Source organism: Ranitomeya imitator, chromosome 7, assembly GCF_032444005.1.
Source record: "Ranitomeya imitator isolate aRanImi1 chromosome 7, aRanImi1.pri, whole genome shotgun sequence".
In the NCBI taxonomy this organism is placed as follows: domain Eukaryota; kingdom Metazoa; phylum Chordata; class Amphibia; order Anura; family Dendrobatidae; genus Ranitomeya; species Ranitomeya imitator.
This window is the reverse complement of record NC_091288.1, coordinates 87,901,979-87,925,128: the sequence shown is the minus strand read 5'-3', so window position 1 is coordinate 87,925,128 and position 23,150 is coordinate 87,901,979. Positions and strand designations below refer to the sequence as shown.

Sequence of the window (23,150 nt, the reverse complement as noted above, 5' to 3'; positions counted from 1 at the left end):
ATGGCAGCGACTTGCTTTCAGTAGGACACTGGTTGCTTTGGGAAACTATTGGCAGCTCACATTTGACTCGTTAGGGAGGCCATGGAAGCTGCACACATTAACAACTTCATTTACGGTAAGTGTTACTATCAGTGATTGACAATGGCATCTAAATTATCAAAGTGCTCTGATCACTGCTGACAGGCAGATGCTGGCTGTATGACACAGCTGTTACGGTCTTGAGCTCTCTCAACACATGTGCACCCTGATTATGATGTGCAGTTACTTCAGGTAGTGCAAAGAGGGCAAAATTAGCCGTCCAACAGTTACATTTCTCTATTAAGATCAAATAAAACATAACAATTATTGTAATTATTAGAAAATATGCTAATGATACATTCTCTTTGGTGTTCTCTTGATTCAGACCTAAGACCAGTCAACCAATGTGTCCAATGCCGGTGAGAATAAGTTGCACTTAGCACACCAAGTTTTATTACTTCATCTGCACAATAGCAGGAATCCTTTCTGGATCCATATATTGGGACTGAGCTATTGAGCATGTGTGACCACTAGCATTGGACACATTAGGTGGACGCTTTGAGAGAAAATAAAAACCGTAAAATCAGCAGAAACATGTCATCATGGTTATTGACTTTCGTTACATTTTTGTATTCCTTATATTGTGTCATTTTATAACATTTGTAATCTTACAGAGTTCCTGTATAGAGTTTTCACCTGGCTGGGCCTACACGTAGAAACTCGCACAGACTTATTTGCAAAGGACATCCATGAGTGCTTGACTGAGTACCAGGAGAAAGATCATTCGGAGAGAGACTGCTTTGTTTGCTGCATTTTAACTCATGGAAAATCAAAAGTAATCTATGCGGCTGACAATATAGATATACCTATAAGTGAAATAACATCACATTTCTCTTCCGAAAAATGCAAAACATTGGCTGGAAAACCTAAGCTATTCTTTATACAAGCGTGTCAAGGAAACGTTTTTGAGGGTGCACATGCTATTGAAGCAGATGCAGTTTCTGACGTTGAAAAAAAAAGACCTACAATAACAATTCCCAATAACGCTGATGTTTTGATTGGAATGTCAACAGTGGATGGCTACTATTCATTCCGTCACAATAAAAAAGGATCATGGTACATCCAAACTCTTTGTGAAAATTTGACGAAACTGGTGCCAAAGTAAGTAAATTTTTTGAAAAAAGTAATGAATGTGTGCAAAATAATATGCTATACATAATTAGAATATAGTACATGTAGTAGAGGTCATGTATTTTAAGTTGCTCTTATACTAAAATACTTTACACAACCTCATTGGTTAGAGGTTATATTCACGAGAACCTGCATGGTTTACTAAATATTCTATAGTGACATGTAAAAGTTTGGGCACCCCTGCTATTGTCAACAGTTAAGAAAGTTGAAGATGAAATTATTTCTAAAAGGGCTAAGGTTAAAGATGACACATTTCCTTTGCAAAAAAAAATATATTTTCATTTTTCACATTTTAATAATTACAAAAAGGGGAAATTGGCCCATTCTCCTCTTTGTGACTTTCAAAACGTAAAATAGATAGATAGATAGATAGAATCTCCTAAAAGGGCTTGCAGCGTGAAATGGCTGTAGTCCTTTGTTGTCTCCACCTTTTCACTCTGTTTCATTGCAGCCATTTGGTAAATTCAAAAAAGTTTTTTTTTTTCTCATTAATGTATACTCTCCACCCCATCTTGACTGAAAAAAACAGAAATGTATTAATTTTTGCAAATTTATTAAAAAAGAGAGCTGAAATATCACATGGTCATAAGTATTCAGACCCTTTGCTCAGTTTTGAGTAGAAGCACCCTTTTGAGCTAGTACACATCTTGCCAATGATGCAACAAGTTTTTCACATCTGGATTTGGGGATCCTCTGCCATTCTTCCTTGCAGATCTTCCCCAGGTCTGTCAGGTTGGATGATGAACGTTGGTGGACAAACATTTTCAGGTCTCTCCAGAGATGCTCAATTTGGTTTAGGTCAGGGCTCTGGCTGGGCCAAGCAAGAATGGTCACAGGGTTGTTCTGAAGCCACTCCTTTGTTATTTTAGCTGTGTGCTTAGGGTCATTGTTTTGTTGGAAAGTGAACCTTTGTCCAAGTCTGAGGTCCAGAGCACTCTGGAAGAGGTTTTTATCCAGGATATCTCTGTACTTGGCTGCATTCATGTTTCCTTCAATGACCACCAATCGTCCTGTCCCTGCAGCTGAAAAACAACCTAATAGCATGATGCTGCCACCACCATGTTTCACTGTTGGGATTGTATTCTGCAGGTGATGAGCAGTGCCTGGTTTTCTCTACACATATCGCTCAGAATAATCACCAAAAAGGTCTATCTTCCTCTCATCAGATCAGAGAATCTTATTTCTCATAGTCTGGGTGTCCTTCATGTGTTTTTTTTTTTTTTAGCAAACTCTATGTGGGTTTTCATATGTCTTGCACTGAGGAGAGGCTTCCATCGGGCCTCTCTGCCATGAAGGCCTGACTGGTAGAGGGCTGCAGTGATAGTTGACTTTCTGAAACTTTCTCCCATCTATCCCTACTGCATCTCTGGAGATCAGCCACAGTGATCTTGTGGTTCTTCTTTACCTCTCTCACCAAGGCTCTTCTCCCACGATTGCTCACTTTGGCTGGATGGCCAAGTCTAGGTCTAGGTGGTGGTACAAAACGTCTTCCATTTAAGGATTATGGAGGCTAGTGTGCTCTTAGGAACCTGGAGTACTGCAGAAATTCTTTTGTAACCTTGGCCAGATCTTGCTACAATTCTGTCTCTGAGCTTCTTGGACAGTTCCTTTGACCTCATGATTCTCATTTGGTCTGACTTGCACTGTGAGCTGTGAGGTCTTATATAGACAGGTGTGCCTTTCCAAATCAAGTCCTATCAGTTTAATGAAGCACAGCTGGACTCCAATGAAGGAGTAGAGCCATCTCAAGGAGGATCACAAGGAAATGGACAGCATGTGACTTAAATATGAGTGTCTGAGCAAAGGGTCAGAATACTTATGACCATGTGATATTTCAGTTTTTCTTTTTTATTAAATTTGCTAAAATTACTACATTTCTGTTTTTTTTTTTTTTAAAGTCAAGGGGTCCGTGTAAAACACGTACCGCACACGGATGCTGTCCGTGTGCAGTCCGTGTGCCGTGCAGGAGACAGCGCTCCAGTAAGCGCTGTCCCCCCAGCGTAGTGCTGAAGCCGCCATTCATTTCTTCTCTCCAGCAGCGCTCGCTGGAGAGAAGATATGAAAAATATTTTTATTTTTTTTGGTGTTTAAAAAAAAGATCCCTGTCCCCAACTCCCTCCCACCCCCTGTGCGCCTCCCCCCCCCCCCCCCCCTTACATTGTTAATAGAATACTTACCCGGCTCCCTCGCTGCTTCCTCGCCGCAGCTTCTCCTGTATGAGCGGTCACGTGGTGCCGCCCATTACAGTGATGAATATGCAGACTCTCTCTCTTCTCTTCTCTCTCTCTCTCTCTCTCTCTCTTCTCTCTCTCTCTCCAGTACAGACCAAAAGTTTGAACACACCTTCTCATTTAAAGATTTTTCTTTATTTTCATGACTATGAAAATCGTACATTCACACTGAAGGCATCAAAACTGTGAATTAACACATGTGGAATTATATACTTAACAAAAAAGTGTGAAACAACTGAAAATATGTCTTATATTCTAGGTTCTTCATAGTAGCCACCTTTTTGCTTTGATGACTGCTTTGCACACTCTTGGCATTCTTTTGATAAGCTTCAAGAGGTAGTCACTGGGAATGGTCTTCCAACAATCTTGGAGTTCCCAGAGATGCTTAGCACTTGTTGGCCCTTTTGCCTTCACTCTGCGGTCCAGCTCACCCCAAACCATCTCGATTGGGTACAGGTCTGGTGATTGTGGAGGCCAGGTCATCTGGCGTAGCACCCTATCACTCTCCTTCTTGTTCAAATAGCCCTTACACAGCCTGGAGATGTGTTTGGGGCCATTGTCCTGTTGAAAAATAAATGATGGTCCATCTAAAGGCAAACCGGATGGAATAGCATGCCGCTGCAAGATGCTGTGGTAGCCATGCTGGTTCAGTATGTCTTCAATTTTGAATAAATCCCCAACAGTGTCACCAGCAAAGCACCCCCACACCATCACACCTCCTCCTCCATGCTTCACGGTGGGAACCAGGCATGTAGAGTCCATCCGTTCACCTTTTCTGAGTCACACAAAGACACGGTGGTTGGAACCAAAGATCTCAAATTTGGACTCATCAGACCAAAGCACAGATTTCCATTGGTCTAATGTCCATTCATTGTGTTCTTTAGCCCCAAAAAGTCTCTTCTGCTTGTTGCCTGTCCTTAGCTGTGGTTTCCCAGCAGCTATTTTACCATGAAAGCCTGCTGCACAAAGTCTCCTCTTAACAGTTGTTGTAGAGATGTGTCTGCTGCTAGACCTCTGTGTGGCATTGACCTGGTCTCTAGTCTGAGCTGCTGTTAACCTGCGATTTCTGAGGCTGGTGACTCGGATAAACTTATCCTCAGAAGCAGAGGTGACTCTTGGTCTTCCTTTCCTGGGGTGGTCCTCATGTGAGCCAGTTTCTTTGTAGCGCTTGATGGTTTTTGCCACTGCACTTGGGGACACTTTCAAAATTTTCCCAATTTTTCGTACTGACAACCCTTAATTTCTTAAAGTAATGATGGCCACTCGTTATTCTTTACTTAGCTGCTTTTTTCTTGCTATAATACAAATTTTAACAGTCTATTCAGTAGGACTATCAGCTGTGTATCCACCAGACTTCTGCTCAACACAACTGATGGTCCCAACCCCATTTATAAAGCAAGAAATCCCACTTATTAAACCTGACAGGACACACCTGTGAAGTGAAAACCATTTCCGGTGACTATCTCTTGAAGCTCATCAAGAGACTGCCAAGAGTGTGCAAAGCAGTCATCAAAGCAAAAGGTGGCTACTTTGAAGAACCTAGAATATAAGACATATTTTCAGTTGTTTCACACTTTTTTAAGTATATAATTCCACATGTGTTAATTCATAGTTTTGATGCCTTCCGTGTGAATGTATAATTTTCATAGTCATGAAAATACAGAAAAATCTTTAAATGAGAAGGTGTATCCAAACTATATATATATATATATATATATATATATATATATATATATATATATATATATATATACCCGTATATACTCGAGTATAAGCCGACCCGAGTATAAGCCGACCCCCCTAATTTTGCCACAAAAAACTGGGAAAACTTATTGACTCGAGTATAAGCCTAGGGTGGAAATGCAGCATTTACCGGTGAATTTCAAAAATAAAAATAGATCATTATTTCCCCATAGCTGTGCCATATAGTGCTCTGCACCGTTCATATTTCCCCATAGGTGTGAACCATATAGTGCTCTGCACCGTTCATTGTGCCCCCTAGCTGTGCCATATACGGTGCTCTGCACCGTTCATTGTGCCCCATAGATGTGCCATATACGGTGCTCTGCACCGTTCACTGTGCCCCATAGCTGTGCTGTGCCATATACGGTGCTCTGCACCGTTCACTGTGCCCCATACATAGCTGTGCTGTGCCATATACGGTGCTCTGCACCGTTCACTGTGCCCCATAGCTGTGCTGTGCCATATACGGTGCTCTGCACCGTTCACTGTGCCCCATAGCTGTGCTGTGCCATATACGGTGCTCTGCACCGTTCACTGTGCCCCATAGCTGTGCTGTGCCATATACGGTGCTCTGCACCGTTCACTGTGCCCCATAGCTGTGCTGTGCCATATACGGTGCTCTGCACCGTTCACTGTACCCCATAGCTGTGCTGTGCCATATACGGTGCTCTGCACCGTTCACTGTGCCCCATAGCTGTGCTGTGCCATATACGGTGCTCTGCACCGTTCACTGTGCCCCATAGCTGTGCTGTGCCATATACGGTGCTCTGCACCGTTCACTGTACCTCATAGCTGTGCTGTGCCATATACGGTGCTCTGCACCGTTCACTGTACCCCATAGCTGTGCTGTGCCATATACGGTGCTCTGCACCGTTCACTGTGCCCCATAGCTGTGCTGTGCCATATACGGTGCTCTGCACCGTTCACTGTGCCCCATAGCTGTGCTGTGCCATATACGGTGCTCTGCACCGTTCACTGTGCCCCATAGCTGTGCTGTGCCATATACGGTGCTCTGCACCGTTCACTGTGCCCCATAGCTGTGCTGTGCCATATACGGTGCTCTGCACCGTTCACTGTGCCCCATAGCTGTGCTGTGCCATATACGGTGCTCTGCACCGTTCACTGTGCCCCATAGATGTTCCACATAAATTTGTGCCGCCGCTGCCGCAATAAAGAAAAAAAAACACATACTCACCTCCCTTGATTGCAGCTCCCGGCGTCTCGTTCCGGCGCCTCCATCTTCCCGGCGTCTCTGCTCTGACTGATCAGGCAGAGGGCGCCGCGCACACTGTATGCGTCATCGCGCCCTCTGCCTGAACAGTCAGAGAGCGCAGACGCCGGGAAGATGGAGGCGCCGGCCGGGAAGATGGATCGGCGCCCGGCGGCTGGAACGTGGACAGGTGAATATGCTATACTTACCTAGTCCTGGCGATCCTCGCGCTGTCCCCTCCTGTCTTCGGTGCCGCAGCTTCTTTCTCTATCAGCGGTCACCGGCACCGCTGATTAGAGAAATGAATAAGCGGCTCCGCCCCTATGGGAGGTGGAGCCGCTTATTCATTTCTGTAATGAGCGGTCCCACGTGACCGCTGAAGAGAGGAAGAAGCTGCAGCGCCGAAGCCCGTGGGACGGCAGGGACAGCGCGAGGATCGCTGGGACTAGGTAAGTATACCCCAGCGCCCTCAGCCCCTCACCCGCCGACCCCACCGCTACCGTGACTCGAGTATAAGCCGAGGGGGGCACTTTCAGCCCAAAAATTTGGGCTGAAAATCTCGGCTTATACTCGAGTATATACGGTATATATATATTTATTTATTTATTTTTTGGCCTAAAATCTAAAGGAGATGTGCCTTTTTTTAACTTTAAGCCTTTTAAAGATCATGTCATTTTCAACTTTAACTGTTCACAAGAACAGTAATTTTGACCAGGGGTGCCCAAACTTTTACATGCCTCTATACATGAAATAAACAATTATGGTGCATTTTATGACTCTGCATTATGTTATTCCTATATTTTATTTCCTAGAAATACCGTATATACTCTAGTATAAGCCGACCCGAGTATAAGCCGACCCCCCTAATTTTGCCACAAAAAACTGGGAAAACTTATTGACTCGAGAATAAGCCTAGGGTGGAAATGCAGCATTTACCGGTGAATTTCAAAAATAAAAATAGATCATTATTTCCCCATAGCTGTGCCATATAGTGCTCTGCACCGTTCATTATTTCCCCATAGCTGTGCCATATAGTGCTCTGCACCGTTCATTACTTCCCCATATCTGTGCCATATAGTGCTCTGCACCGTTCATATTGCCCCATATCTGTGCCATATAGTGCTCTGCACCGTTGATATTTCCCTATATCTGTGCCCCATATAGTGCTCTGCACCGTTCATTTTTGTCCCATAGCTGTGCCCCATACAGTGCTCTGCACCGTTCATTTTTGTCCCATAGCTGTGCCCCATATAGTGCTCTGCACCGTTCATATTTCCCCATATCTGTGTCCTATATAGTGCTCTGCACCGTTCATATTGCCCCATATCTGTGCCCCATATATGCTCTGCACCGTTCATTTTTGTCCCATAGCTGTGCCCCATACAGTGCTCTGCACCATTCATATTTCCCCATAGATGCTCCACATAAATCTGTGCCGCTGCTGCTGCAATAAAAAAAAAAAAATGCCATACTCGCCTCTCTTGCTTGCAGCTCCCAGCGTCTCGTCCCGGCATCTCTCCGCACTGACTGATCAGGCAGAGGGCGCCGCGCACACTATATGCGTCATCGCGCCCTCTGACCTGAACAGTCAGAGCGGAGCGACGCCGGGAAGATAGAGTGGCGCCCGGCAGCTGGAACGTGGACGGGTGAATATGACATACTTACCTAGTCCCAGCGATCCTGGCGCTCCCCCTGCCGTCCCACGGTCTTCTGTGCTGCAGCCGCTTCCTCTATCAGCGGTCACCGGCACCGCTGATTAGAGAAACGAATAGGCGGCTCCACCCTTATGGGAGGTGGAGCTGCCTATTCATTTCTCTAATGAGCGGCCCCATGTGACCGCTGAAGAGGGGAAGAAGCTGCAGCACAGAAGACCGTGGGACGGCAGGGGGAGCGCCAGGATTGCTGGGACTAGGTAAGTATACCTCAGCGCCCTCTCCCCCTCACCCGCCGACCCCACCGCTACCGTGACTCGAGTATAAGCCGAGAGGGGCACTTTCAGCCCAAAAATTTGGGCTGAAAATCTCGGCTTATACTCGAGTATATACGGTATATGTATTCACAACTTGATGTTCCTGTTCTTCCCTAAATAGTGAATAATATTTTTTTTCCAGAGGTGAAGATATTTTGTCCATTCTCACAAAAGTCAACAAAATTGTCAGTGAAATGGAGTACCCAAAGGACGGCAAGACCAATCTGAAGCAGATGCCACAGCCAACTTATACACTGCGAAGAAAGCTTGTGTTTCCAATACCTCTGGCTCCATTTAAACAAGATTCTAGAGAAACCAATTAATATTTTGAGTGAAATTATTCTGTTTTGTTAAGATAAAGAAGGTCTTGTTTCTTATGCTGTAAAGCTGGTTTCACACACCAATGTTTTACAGTCTGATTACATGCTGCAATTTACTGACTGGCTTTGGGTTACTTGACCCTAACTTGACAGACTCATATATGTCTACCGGGATGTCGAGATCAGATCAGGAGAGGAGACCAGTGGTGGGACTGTGTATCGTGTTACGTCCTCAGATGTCAAAACAGGGATGTGTGAAATCGGCCTAAAGGTCCTTAACAGTGGTAAATTTTATTGGATTCGCAATTATTAACCCCTTTCTGACATAGAACATACTATTATGTTCTATGTTGTGTTAGGTCCCTAGTAGAGCTGATTGCTTCGTGCAATTCTGGTCCACGGCCTGGGCTAGTTCTCGGCACACAGGTAACATCTCCCTATCCCCACTATCTTAAGCTCAGACTGGAATCCCGTTGTGTAAGGAAATTTGCACAACTCCTGACCATGGCTAGAGAGCACAGCTGTGGACCTCATCTCTAGTATCCATGAGTCTACACTGTACTCCGCACTATACTTGGCAGATGTCAACTGTGTTACATAGCCGGCATCTGCCATTAACAGCAGCATGCTTGCTCCAGTCACTGCTGTTTAACCATTTAAATACCATTGTCAATCACTCGCAATATCATTTTAATAACACCTGCACCCTTCACCCCCCCGGATGCCCTTGGCCGCCATGGCTGAGCTTCATAGGAAAATGTAATTTTGTGTATATAAAAGTTAAATTCCAGTATATAGAACAAGTGATCCAATCGCAAGTTCATGTCCTTTAAGGAGGCTTAAAAAAAGACAAAGCAAAAAATAAAGTAATGATACAAAATGTAAAAATTCAAACCACCCCTCTTATTCTCCATTAATAATAATAATAATAAATGAAATAAAATATCCATATTTGGTGTGCTCACATCTGTAAAAGTCCCATCTATTAAAATATAAACGTAATTTACCTAAAGGGATATAACTCCCTAAAAAATGCCATAAAAAACATCAGAATGTCATATGTACACAGAATGGTATCAATAAAAACTTAAGCTTGCCATGCACAAAGAAAATGTTCACCCAGCCCCATTGTTGAAAAATAAATATCTTCTGAGTTTCAGAAAATGGCAACCAAGTTTGTTTTTGCAAACATATTAATTTTTTAACCCAAATAGTTTTTTTAAAAATCTATTTAAGTTTAGTATTGCTATAATCATACTCAACTGGAGAAGCCTGTTGCCAGGTAATTTTTAATGAACAAGGAACACCATGAAAATATTTAAAAAAGGAATGGTGGTGGAACTTGTTTTTCCCACCATTTTACCGTAATTCTTTTTTTTACCTCTCCATTTTTTCAATACAATGAACACTGTAAAGTAAAAACAGAGCACAAAAAACAATGTCAGAATTGCGTTTTTATCACCATTTCACACCACTTCGACTTTTTTTTTTTTTTTCAGTTTATTGTATGGGAAACTAAACGAAGTCTTTAAAAACCACTCATCCCACAAACAATAAAGGTACCGTCACACTAAGCGACGCTGCAGCGATACCGACAACGATCCGGATCGCTGCAGCGTCGCTGTTTGGTCGCTGGAGAGCTGTCACACAGACCGCTCTCCAGCGACCAACGATCCCGAGGTCCCCGGTAACCAGGGTAAACATCGGGTTACTAAGCGCAGGGCCGCGCTTAGTAACCCGATGTTTACCCTGGTTACCAACGTAAAAGTAAAAAAACAAACGCTACATACTTACCTACCGCTGTCTGTCCTCGGCGCTCTGCTTCTCTGGTCTGGCTGTGAGCGCCGGGCAGCCGGAAAGCAGAGCGGTGACGTCACAGCCAGACCAGAGAAGCAGAGCACCGAGGACAGACAGCGGTAGGTAAGTATGTATCGGTTGTTTTTTTTACTTTAACGATGGTAACCAGGGTAAACATCGGGTTACTAAGCGCGGCCCTGCGCTTAGTAACCCGATGTTTACCCTGGTTACCAGCGAAGACATCGATGAATCGGTGTCACACACGCCGATTCAGCGATGTCTGCGGGGAGTCCAGCGACGAAACAAAGTTCTGGACTTTCTTCCCCGACCAGCGACAGCACAGCAGGGGCCTGATCGCTGCTGCGTGTCACACTGGACGATATCGCTAGCGAGGACGCTGCAACGTCACGGATCGCTAGCGATATCGTCTAGTGTGACGGTACCTTAAGCCCACATACATCTATGTCAGCAGAAAAATAAAAAAGTTATGACTCTTGGAAGAAACGGGAGGAAAAAAGAAAAGCACAAAAATAAAAATGGTCCTCAGCCGGAAGGAGATAAAATATAACATTGAGCAAAAATATTCTAGTCCTGCATTAACAGAGCATTAGCTGCTAGCTCGGCACATGAATGTCACAGCCTCCAAACTATGCAATACAAATTTATTACTAAGCGATAATAAATTCTCATACTTTTGTAAGTGTTCTTATGGTCAGGAGTTTATTGTAGGTCTATATGGATTTTGTTATTTCCTGATCTTTATTTTTGGAGACTGTGGTATGTACATATGTACAGTTTGGCCTGAACATCATGGTGAACTCCCTGACTTTTTTACATGTTGCATAGACTTTACAATTCTGGAATTTTACTGTGATATTCAGGGGCCTCCGGAAAATTGTGCAGACATATCAGTATGTGTGGGAATCCAGTGTTTAGAGACATCTCATATTCTGAAATCCATGATGTTAGATTATCTAAATGATTGTACTGTACTATGTGTGATAAAAATGAAAATTAATATATGGATTTAAAAGGGTTAAAATTACCATTATCTTCATCTGAAGTTTATTCTTTTCTGAGCATCCTGTTCTTCCTATTTATTTCTCCTTAGACTCGCCTATTCATTGGAAAAGTCTTACTCTATTAATTTTAGTATTTAATGTACCTGTAAGTACTGCTTAATCCTATAAATGTAGCCTTGCTAAAGAGAACCTGTCAGGTCCCCAGTGCCTCCGGAACCACCAGCAGTTGTCTGCGTATATAAATACCCTGCCCAACCGTCCCTGTATTACATTACACACAAGCAGATCTTTAGAAAAAGTATTTTTAACCCCTTAGTGACGGAGCCAATCTTTTGAAATCTGACCAGTGTCACTTTATGTGGTAATAACTCTGGAACTCTTCAACAAATCCCAGTGATTTTGAGACTGATTTTTTGTGGCACATTATGTTTTATGATAATGGTAAATTTAGGTCAATATGTTTTGTGTTTATTTGAAAAAAAATATATAAAAAAAAAAAAAAAGCAATTTTCAAACTTTGAATGATTATCCTTTTAATTCAGATAGTCATACCATAGCAAAACATTAATAAATAACATTTCCCTCATGTAGCAGTAATTTTTTCAAGGAAATGTACAAAATTTTAGGGACCTACCGAGGTTTGAAGTGACTTTGGAATGTTGGAAAACCCCCCAAAGTGATACCATTTTAAAAACAGCGCCCCCGACATTAAAAACTGCTTTCAGGTAGTTTATTAACCCTAAAGGTGATTTTCAGGAATTAATGTAAAGTGACAAAGCAGGAATGAAGAAGTGTATTTTTACTACCTAAATGTGGCTAACTTCTGAACAGGCCGCTGTAGCCAGGAGACTCAAGGCCGTTATTTAGCCGTGAATTTTCATGGCAAACATCAGGACCATACAGTCATGATCTCAGGGTGCCGATGAGGTTAAATAGGAAGCCCCCCTATCTGTTAACCATTTGACACTTTTGTCACTAACATCTAAGGGGTTAAACAGATAAGGACGGTGCCAACACTGATTGTGGCTGATGCTGTAAGTTGTCAGGTATAGTGAACAGCCGACAGCTGCTGGATTGTTACTTGTATGGGGATGATAGTCTTTTATATCTCAGGTCGGTAAAAAGACGTTTTGGTGGTCATTAAGGGTTTAAAGTCCGTTTATTATATGTAAATGAGGGTTTTGACTAGTCAATCAGGCGTGAGTGTCCCCAGACTAGTCAGCCCACTCAGTGTGTTATCACGCCCTTCTTCATTTCCTATCATGCACAGTGCACCTCTCTGAACCTGGCACATGTACACCTGGCTTCAGAAGATCAGTGTAGTGAGGGGAAGAAGCCACAGGCATGCACGAGGTATGTATAGTACTGGCGATGACGCCAGCACTTTTAAGTCATGTTATCACACCCACAGGGGCGTGATAACATGCTAAGTGGGCCGACTAGTCTGAGGACCCGAACACCCCATCGACTAGTCAAAGGTCTCATTTACATGTAATGTAATAAAGGGACTGTTAGGCAGGGTATTTAAATATGTAGACACAACTGCTAATGGTTCTAGGGGACCTTACAGGATCCCTTTAAGGCTTTCATGTGTAGAACACTGCTGTATAAACTACTTCAATGGGAGCTGCAGTACCCCAGAACATCCACTACACCTTGTCCAGAGCTGTGCTGTGCTGACTACACATGCTGTTTTACTGATCATGGAGTTTCTGGGTGTTGGATTCCCAACAATCTGATGTTGATGACCTATCCTAAGCATACGTAGGTCATCAATCATCAATATGTAAGTCTTGGACAACCCCTTTATTGTATTCTTGGGTATAATACTTGTCATTACAAAATTTAAAAAAATGTTTAAAATCACTTACAGAGAAAATTATGGGTTCACAACAGAAAAGTGCTTTGCACTGAGCATTTAAAAAATGATATTTCAATGGCTTTCCAGCATACCCATTCACTGCAGTGAGGCAAATGGAGTCCAAAAGATGAATTTCTGGACTCTTGGCTGCATTTTGGACGGTGTAGTTTTCTAAGCTATTGTGTCCGACATAATTTTTAAATTCATGTCAAAATCAGCGTTTTGGACATAAAACATATCGCGACACAACCCTAAATATCCCGTTCCACCAATGGGAACGGGATATTGAGGACACATGATTACAATAATTGAAAGCACTGATGCAACTAGGACCAAGAATAGAAAGAAAAATCACAACACGCATAAGCATGAAATCTATCAATAATGGTAGATAATTTCTCTATGTAGATTGAGACCATCTGGAACCAAGATTAAAAATGCAAAGATTCTCTGGTTAGAGAAAGTCTTTTCAAGTTGCCGCCCCTTCCTGGCTTGTTAACCTTTTTAATGCCAAAGGTTAGAAATGATGAGATCTGTCTTCGGTGACTCTGGATAAAATGTTTAGCAGATAAAGACACGTTGTGATTAGAATTGCATGCTTTGGTGATATCAGTAAGGTGTTCACCAATGCAAACCTTCATTTTGTGAACAGTACAACCAACATAAAGTTTTGACATAAAGTGCATATTATTCCATAAACTGCATTTTCAGAGTTCCAATGTACGAATTGTTTGATATTATACTGATGGGAGTTATTTGTTATTAGCCAATTGAGTGCATTGTAATGCATGTGGGCAAGTTTTGCATCTATTAGCCCCACATTTATAAAAACTAATACTCAAGCTATGTTCTCTTTTTGTCAGAATTGTTACAAAATAAAACCTAGGAGAAATTATATTACCCAAAGATGGTGCCTTTTTAGCCACTAGCTGTGTAGCAAAATGGTCAAAATATTGTCCTCTTATAGAACGGGCAAATATGTTTTAATAATATGTTTAATGGAAGTAAACTGGGAACTGTATTGCAAAGACAAAACTGGTTTCAAAGGGTTAGATGAAGTTTTAGCGACTTGTGCTATCATATTTTACCCCTTCATGACCTTGGGATTTTTCTGTTTTTGCATTTTCATTTTTTGCTCCCCTTCTTCTCAGTGGCTCAGTGGTTAGAACTGCAGCCTTGCAGTGCTGGAGTCCTGAGTTCAAATCCGACCTAGGACAACATCTGTAAGGCGTTTGTATGTTCTCCCCATGTTTGTGTGGGTTTCCTCCAGGTTCTTCGGTTTCCTCCCACATTCCAAAGACATACTGATAGGGAATTTAGATGGTGAGCGCCATCGGGGACAGCGATGATAATGTGTGCAAACTATAAAGCGCTGCGGAATATGTTAGCGCTATATAAAAATAAAGATTATTATTATTATTATAACAGGAAAAAAAATTCCAAGTGCGATAAAATTGCAAAAAAAAATTGTTGGGTTTGGATAGGATAGCTAGGAAAATTTTCCCCTCAGGCTTTGACAAAGAACACTGGATAGCACTTGAAACGTGTAGCCGTATGTTTTCTGTCCACTATGCTGATTTTGACATGAATTTTTAAATACCTCAATAGAGAAGATTTTTATCCAGGAGCTGGAACATTCCCCTTTTTTCATTATCTTCACACATGGTCAGATTGTGGTTCTGTGAACACTTGACTCTTTCAATTAAGCAGTGAGCTACTTATTCCTATTTTTTCATTTGTTTTTTTCAGTCATAAAATATATACAGGTCCTTCTCAAAAAATTAGCATATAGTGTTAAGTTTCATTATTTACCATAATGTAATGATTACAATTAAACTTTCATATATTATAGATTCATTATCCACCAACTGAAATTTGTCAGGTATTTTATTGTTTCAATACTGATGATTTTGGCATACAACTCCTGATAAGCCAAAAAACCTGTCTCAATAAATTAGCATATTTCACCCATCCAATCAAATAAAAGTGTTTTTTAATAACAAACAAAAAAACCAACAAATAATAATGTTCAGTTATGCACTCAATACTTGGTCGGGAATCCTTTGGCAGAAATGACTGCTTCAATGCGGCGTGGCATGGAGGCAATCAGCCTGTGACACTGCTGAGATGTTATGGAGGCCCAGGATGCTTCAATAGCGGCCTTAAGCTCATCCAGAGTGTTGGGTCTTGCGTCTCTCAACTTTCTCTTCACAATATCCCACAGATTCTCTATGGGGTTCAGGTCAGGAGAGTTGGCAGGCCAATTGAGCACAGTAATACCATGGTCACTAAACCATTTACCAGTGGTGTTGGCACTGTGAGCAGGTGCCAGGTCGTGCTGAAAAATGAAATCTTCATCTCCATAAAGCATTTCAGCCGATGGAAGCATGAAGTGCTCCAAAATCTCCTGATAGCTAGCTGCATTGACCCTGCCCTTGATGAAACACAGTGGACCAACACCAGCAGCTGACATGGCACCCCACACCATCACTGACTGTGGGTACTTGACACTGGACTTCAGGCATTTTGGCATTTCCTTCTCCCCAGTCTTCCTCCAGACTCTGGCACCTTGATTTCCGAATGACATGCAAAATTTGCTTTCATCAGAAAAAAGTACTTGGGACCACTTAGCAACAGTCCAGTGCTGCTTCTCTGTAGCTCAAAAGTGGCTTTACCTGGGGAATGCGGCACCTGTAGCCCATTTCCTGCACACGCCTGTGCACGGTGGCTCTGGATGTTTCCACACCAGACTCAGTCCACTGCTTCCTCAGGTTCCCCAAGGTCTGGAATCGGTCCTTCTCCACAATCTTCCTCAGGGTCCGGTCTCCTCTTCTCGTTGTACAGCGTTTTCTGCCACATTGTTTCCTTCCAACAGACTTACCATTGAGGTGCCTTGATACAGCACTCTGGGAACAGCCTATTTGTTGAGAAATTTCTTTCTGGGTCTTACCCTCTTGCTTGAGGGTGTCAATGATGGCCTTCTTGACATCTGTCAGGTCGCTAGTCTTACCCATGATGGGGGTTTTGAGTAATGAACCAGGCAGGGAGTTTATAAAAGCCTCAGGTATCTTTTGCATGTGTTTAGAGTTAATTAGTTGATTCAGAAGATTAGGGTAATAGGTCGTTTAGAGAACCTTTTCTTGATATGCTAATTTATTGAGACAGGTTTTTTGGGTTATCAGGAGTTGTATGCCAAAATCATCAGTATTAAAACAATAAAAGACCTGACAAATTTCAGTTGGTGGATAATGAATCTATAATATATGAAAATTTAATTGTAATCATTACATTATGGTAAATAATGAAATTTAACACTATATGCTAATTTTTTGAGAAGGACCTGTAATGCAAGTGATTTAATTGATTTATGATTATGATGCCCTAGAACAGTTTCTCTGTTTAGTTCGAGGTTCATTTTACTCTGTTGTGTTATTGTCCATGTTACTTTCTTACTGCTTCAAGGTCAGTGCCGAGTTTACAAGGAGAGGTGTTCATGCTGCTTCCGGCACTGTGGCAACAGAAACTGGGGACAAAACTTTGTACATATACTTCTGCTGCAATCTCAAATTTTTCTGCTATATTTTTTATATATTAGTAGGTTCTTGATTCTTTCAGCTCACAGAGCAGACACATATTGCTAGTGAGTTTGTTTCCCCCTCTTATTCTTGTATAATATATTCTGGAGATAGTATAAATAGGATGCAGAAAGTAAGTGACTTGGCGCACATAATTTATGGATCAAAGCTCTATAAATGTGGTGGCCAAAGCATCGCCAATAAATTGTGTGGTCATAGTCCGTTTAGAACACTTGCATGTGTTAATGCCAAAATGTACAGTCATGGACAAAAATTTTGAGAATGATTTGGTTTTTACATAATCTGCTGCTTCAGTGTTTTTAGATCTTTTCATAAATTTTAAAAATTAACTTGTCAACTCAAGAAACTACATGTACCTGCAAGTATAGGGTTAATCTGCAGGTTAATAGTGTTCAAACCCTGGCTCGCTGGCGGCAGGTAGAGAATTAATTTTTAGTTCTCCTGCCACTGGCTTCTAGTCTTTGGGGGGTGGTGCAGTCTTCGCTATTGTCCTGTGGATTAACCCTATATCTGTAGTTAATTAGCTTTTCTCCATGTGTCAGCTATCATTTTAATCTTTTTTGATAAATACATCAAATTTATATAAAGACTCTGTAATTACAGTGTTGATTCATTATTTTTCAAACCTTCTGCAATTCATCCTGACATCCTGGGTATCAGCTTCTGGGCTAAATCCTAACTATACTGGGGAGTATATCACAATTTCTGTGTTTTTCTTTGTCCAGACACTTTTTGAAGATTGGCCACAGTATCTCAATGGGATTAATGAGATCTGGGGAGTTTCCTGGCCATGGGCTCAAAATGTCAATATTTTGTTCTCTGACCAACTCGGTTATTAGTTTTGTCTTGTGACGTAGTGCTCCATCAAGCTAAAAATAGTATTTTTCATCACTAAATTGTTCCAATTGTCTCAGTTTGAAGGGGGCATTATCAGAGAAAACAAGTTTACCCTAGTCCGCTGCAGTCAAATCCTTGTACTTCCTACAGAATGTCAGTCTGTCCTTGTGGTTTATCTTGGAGAGAAGTGGCTTCTTTGCTGCCTTCTTAACACCAGTGAAGGGGGGCACAGGGTCAATTTGCTGTGGTCTGGAATGGAGTTCTCATAGCCTTGAAACACTCTTCTAAACCGTTATCAGAGTTGAATGTTATGTGCTGTGGGTTGCTTTCTTTACTCGCTTGTTGTTCGTGAATCCCTGTTACCTCCCTGTCGATTGGACCAGATACAGCTGCAGAAATGACAGGAGACCTTAGGTTCAGTTCAACAGGTCCAGCTTTACTGTGCGATTCGGATACATACATTTGAGGCACACAGAGTGAGACAGAATCCTCTCCGAATGATGTTCCCTTTGTCCAGTGTACGATCAGTCCTTGACTCTGTTCTGCCCGATCTGCCCCAGCCTCAACAGCTTCTGTTGGTACCAGGGACCTTATATCTGGCATAACGGCTACCCTAAGACCCACCACGTTTCACTTTCAACCCGGCCGGCATCTTCCTCACAGGGGAGGCAGAGACATTGCACCCAATGCCTGTTCTGGGTCCTATTCCCAAGACTGCCCAAGCATCCTCACAAAACTTAAGATGTGTCCTCATACTGTTCTGAGACTTGCACTGACAGAACCCTTTTGTCTTTGCTGCATCCGCTTCCTTGGAACCTGTAGAACACTGTCACTATCTACCACTTCCTTTGAACTCCACTTGACTAAAACAAGAAGTGATTCCCTTAATAACTGATCTAACCCCTCCCAACTAGTGGGCTAATCCCAAGCTGTTAACTGTATACTACCCTGTATGATGCAAACTATATCTCTGTTTTGTAATTGTTCCTCTAGTAGACACCTCCCCTATCCACAGTAACAGCCTTGAGACAGCCACCAGGAGAACCGAGACACAAACTGGCCTTAAGTATAAAATGCAAAACTCTTTATTAAATATGTAAGCATAAAATATTCACGTAACACTACTCACTATTGGCTCCTTCTTGCCACAACGTCTACCCCCTACACCAAGACAGCCTCCAAAATCTTTTGCCTCACTTTGCATGCAGATGCACTGACAACTGCCTGCTTCATTTTCTGAGCTAGCGCTGCACTGCTGTTCAACTGATGCTGTAGCTGAATCCTCTTTAATACATTTTACTGGTCATTACTGGTCTTTTTTTGGCTTCCTGAATCCTTTACAGCAACTGAACATCTCTTTTTGAAGTTCTTGATACGATAAAAAGTTGGTTTAGTGGAAATTTGGACCTTCCTGTAAAGTCCATTTGATGTAAAGCAATTATGACTGCACGTGTTTCCTTGGAGGTAACTGTGGTTAACAGAATTAGACAAATGATTTCAAGCACCAGCCCTCTTTTAAAGCAGCCTGTCTGCTCTTATAATTCAATCAGAATGACTGAGTTATATATCAGCTGCCTTGTCCTCCTTAACACGTTCTCCTCAGTGAACAAAATTACTGAAATTAATTACGAGTCATTTTGTGGCAGGCAAGAAATTCAATGGCATTTTTGTGACCAAATTCATTTTAATGTCAAGGAATGACTTTGCAATTTTTTGAAATTCATCTGATCACTCTTCATAACAATTTGTTGAGTTAATGCAACTTGCAACTATAAAAACTGAAGCAGCAAACTTTCTGAAAATCAAGGTTAGTGTCAAACTTTAGACCTGAACTGTACTACATGAAAGTGTCACTGAATTTAAAAAAAATGTAATTTTTTAAAAGTTTAAATCATGAATATTCCTGTAAGTTTGTAATATTTTATGAACTCTTGTTTTAAAATGCTTTAATAAAAAGCCGATAATGTCTGTAAAGCGCTCTGGAATTAATGGCGCAATGTTAGTGTTTAAGGTAAATAAAATGTACATGGTGCTGTGAGAAAAAGCAATAAAATTTAAATCTACAAAACTATTCTTTCAGTGTTGCATATAAAAACAGTTAAGGATGTTCAAACTGGGCCTCAGCTCCTCTACATGTTGCATAATGCTCCAGTGTGGCTACCTCAGAATACATTTTATAGGATCAACACTCTATTTAGGGAGTTAATCTGGAAGGGTGGACGGGCGAGCATTAAATTGGAACCAAAAAACACAGAGTATGAACGGCACTAGGTATACTCGCAGCCGGGAATATGGGCGCAGCCTAAGGATTCCACTGTAAGACTCCTGTAGCACGTATATAGTAATGAGCAATCGGGTGGTGCTCAGCATAAAAAGCAATGAGCAAATATCTAAAAAAGAGAAGGAAAATGCGGCACTCACCCAGGCAGATTGCGAATCAACGTCCTTTATTCATCGTAGCAAAACAATGGACATAGTAAGGAGAGGCGGCTGGGAGAGATAGGCGGTGCGGGGAAGAAGAACAGGACTACGGCCGTTTCACGCTTGTGCGCTTCCACGGGTCCAGGACCAAAACAATGGACATAGTAAGGAGAGGCGGCTGGGAGAGATAGGCGGTGCGGGGAGGAAGAACAGGACTACGGCCGTTTCGCGCTTGTGCGCTTCCACAGGTCCAGGACCCGTGGAAGCGCACAAGCGCGAAAAGGCCGTAGTCCTGTTCTTCCTCCCCGCACCGCCTGTCTCTCCCAGCCGCCTCTCCTTACTATGTCCATTGTTTTGCTACGATGAATAAAGGACGTTGATTCGCAATCTGCCTGGGTGAGTGCTGCATTTTCCTTCTCTTTTTTGGATATTTGCTCATTAAATTGGAACATCTGCAAAGGATGAGGGTGGTCTGGCGGTCCCCAATCCATGGATTTACTATATAGCATCTCAATGCCAGCACATGGTAGGTTGGGGAGAGCCAGAACAAAGCTCATCAGCGGGAATAATCATTGAACACACGATAGGCAAGGGCCCATTGTTGGCCAGTCTTGAAGCAGGTAGATTCAGAATTAACCCCCCAAAATTCCCAACAATGGCTATGATGGGGAAAGTATGGAAGAAAATTAAGCAATGGAGGGGAGTAACGGAATTTACGAGATATACGCCAATTTGGTTTGAACCTAGGTTGGCAGAGCTTAAGAGATTGCGGGGGTTTGGTCAGTGGAGGCGCATTGGCATTTGGTTCGTGTCTTGCTTGATGGGGATGTCATTAAAACATTCGAGACAGTTAGGACTGAGTTTCCTTTAACCCAGAAGTCATTCTTTCAGTACCTGCAGTTGAGACACACCCTAAACTGTCAAAATGAGGTGTCGCGCGTGAATCTGCAGTCAGATAGCCTGTTGAATCTTATTGGGCCTCGGAGGAGTATGAGGGGGTTCATTACCTTGATGTACAGGGGTCTGATGGATACCTTTTTATTGAAGCATCCATTAAGGAGAAATGGGCGGCGGATGTGGGCCCCTTGTCGGAGTCCCAGTGGGAGTCCATGCTTCAATATATCCCCAGGGCTTCCCTGAGTGAGGCTAAAAGGGTGTATCAGTTATACCTGGTGTATAGGGTGTATAGGACCCCGGCATGGATGAGGAAGGCAGGACTGAGAGGTGACTCAGTGTCCCAGGTGTGGTGAGGAAAGCGCTGATATGCTACATATGATGTGGTCGTGTGCTCGCCTCCAACCCTTTTGGGTGAAGGTGCTCAACTTGATCCAGGAGGTGACTGGAGTAGATGTGGTGCGTAACCCGCTGACTTGCCTTTTGGGCTGTATGGATATTGCTACGGATGAATGTGGATGGCTGACTATCGCAAGATTGTTGTATGCTGCGAGAAAGCTTATTGCAATGCATTGGTTGGATGAAAAACCGCCAGGGAAAAGAATTTATCAATAAGATAAATTTTATTGTTCTTATGGAAAGAAACATATACAGTAAGAGAGGTCAGAATACAAAATTTGAAAATGTGTGGGATGGATGGATTACCCAAGTGTAGCATCTGCTGAGTTACTGCAAAGTAGAATGGGTGTTGTTTAGTTGATTCTGGGGGGACTCCTATATGTACAGGTGTGTTTTTGTAAAGCTTGTTCTCTTTTCTCAAGAGGTGATGTTGTTAGATGGTTGTATTGGATAATGGGCAAGAGATTGGGGTGAGAGAGAGGGGGGTTGGTTTGGGGATAAGGGTGTTGTTTCGTAAAATGTATTATCAGGTTATGTATCTAACATGCGGTATTTGTCTGGAAATTGTATCGGACTGTTATTGGCACTTCATATGCTTGAATAAAAAAGTACATGATTAAAAAAAAAGAATGTTCAAACTGGGTAAGTCTGAGAGATAGGAGGACAGCATGAAAGATAATGGCAAAAGATTTAATTTCCCAAATATATTGCAATTCGAGATGATCAGATCTTTGTCAGTGCTTTCTGGCTGTGGACAGAAGCTGTGTGAATTTCCTTACCCTTCGCGATCCTAGGCTAGACTTATGATTAGCTGGGTTGGTGAGACATCAGCTCTGCTCCACACAGAAGACATCACCCTAGGCCGGTGAATCAGACGTTGTTCTGAGGAATCTGGCATTTCAGGAAATCTGTGCAACTCTTGTCCACGGCCAGAGAGCACGTACCAGGACTGGGGTTGGCCAAAGCGATCCGATCTTCAATTGCATTTCTTGAAGGTAGAAGAATATCTGCAGTAAAAAGTCGATAAGGAGCATAATATTTTTCTGTATGGAAAATTGCTAAACGTTGGCTGGAACACTTAATCTATTTATATATATATCTTTTTCCATCAAAGAGAAAACATCTACAAAAAGTATGCCCTGTGACACATGTTTTGGTTGGAATGTCCGTAATGGATGGTTACTGTGCATTCTGTCACAACTGAAACGTGACATGGTACATCCAAGCACTTAACAGAAAATGTCACTAAATTTGTGCCAAAATAAGCAAATAAAATATAAAACTAGAAAATATGTGGGTGAAGTAATATGCTTTACATGCATAAAACATTTAATGGGATCATTTTAAATTAGTTTTTTTTTGTCTTGGGATTCAGGGTTTAATGATTCAGTTATTCTACAATGATTAGATTAAATCCATAACACAATATTGCAATCAAAGATAGGAGATAGCTAAAATATATTGTAAATTTGGCTGGGAATATAACCTTCTAATATAGAGTGCCCCCACAAAGTATCGTAGTAATAATGGTGATGTACAGAAAGAAAAATTGAGTAAACTCTCACCGAAAAGATGATGGAAAATTGTATATAAAAATAAAATACTTTATTATTACATTTAACAAATTATCGGAATAGTATT

General features: G+C 42.0%; 1 protein-coding gene across 1 annotated transcript in view; it reads left to right on the top strand.

Annotated features, from left to right (window-relative positions):
- The window catches only part of LOC138644788 (caspase-8-like), a 115,926-nt gene extending 106,329 nt beyond the window's left edge, over positions 1–9,597 (top strand). The window contains exons 10-11 of the mRNA XM_069733598.1: positions 693–1,179; positions 8,505–9,597. Of these exons, the coding sequence (XP_069589699.1) occupies positions 693–1,179; positions 8,505–8,685 (668 nt within the window). The 3' untranslated portion in view covers positions 8,686–9,597. The remainder of the gene's footprint in view (positions 1–692; positions 1,180–8,504) is intronic.
- Positions 9,598–23,150: the final 13,553 nt, after the last annotated feature.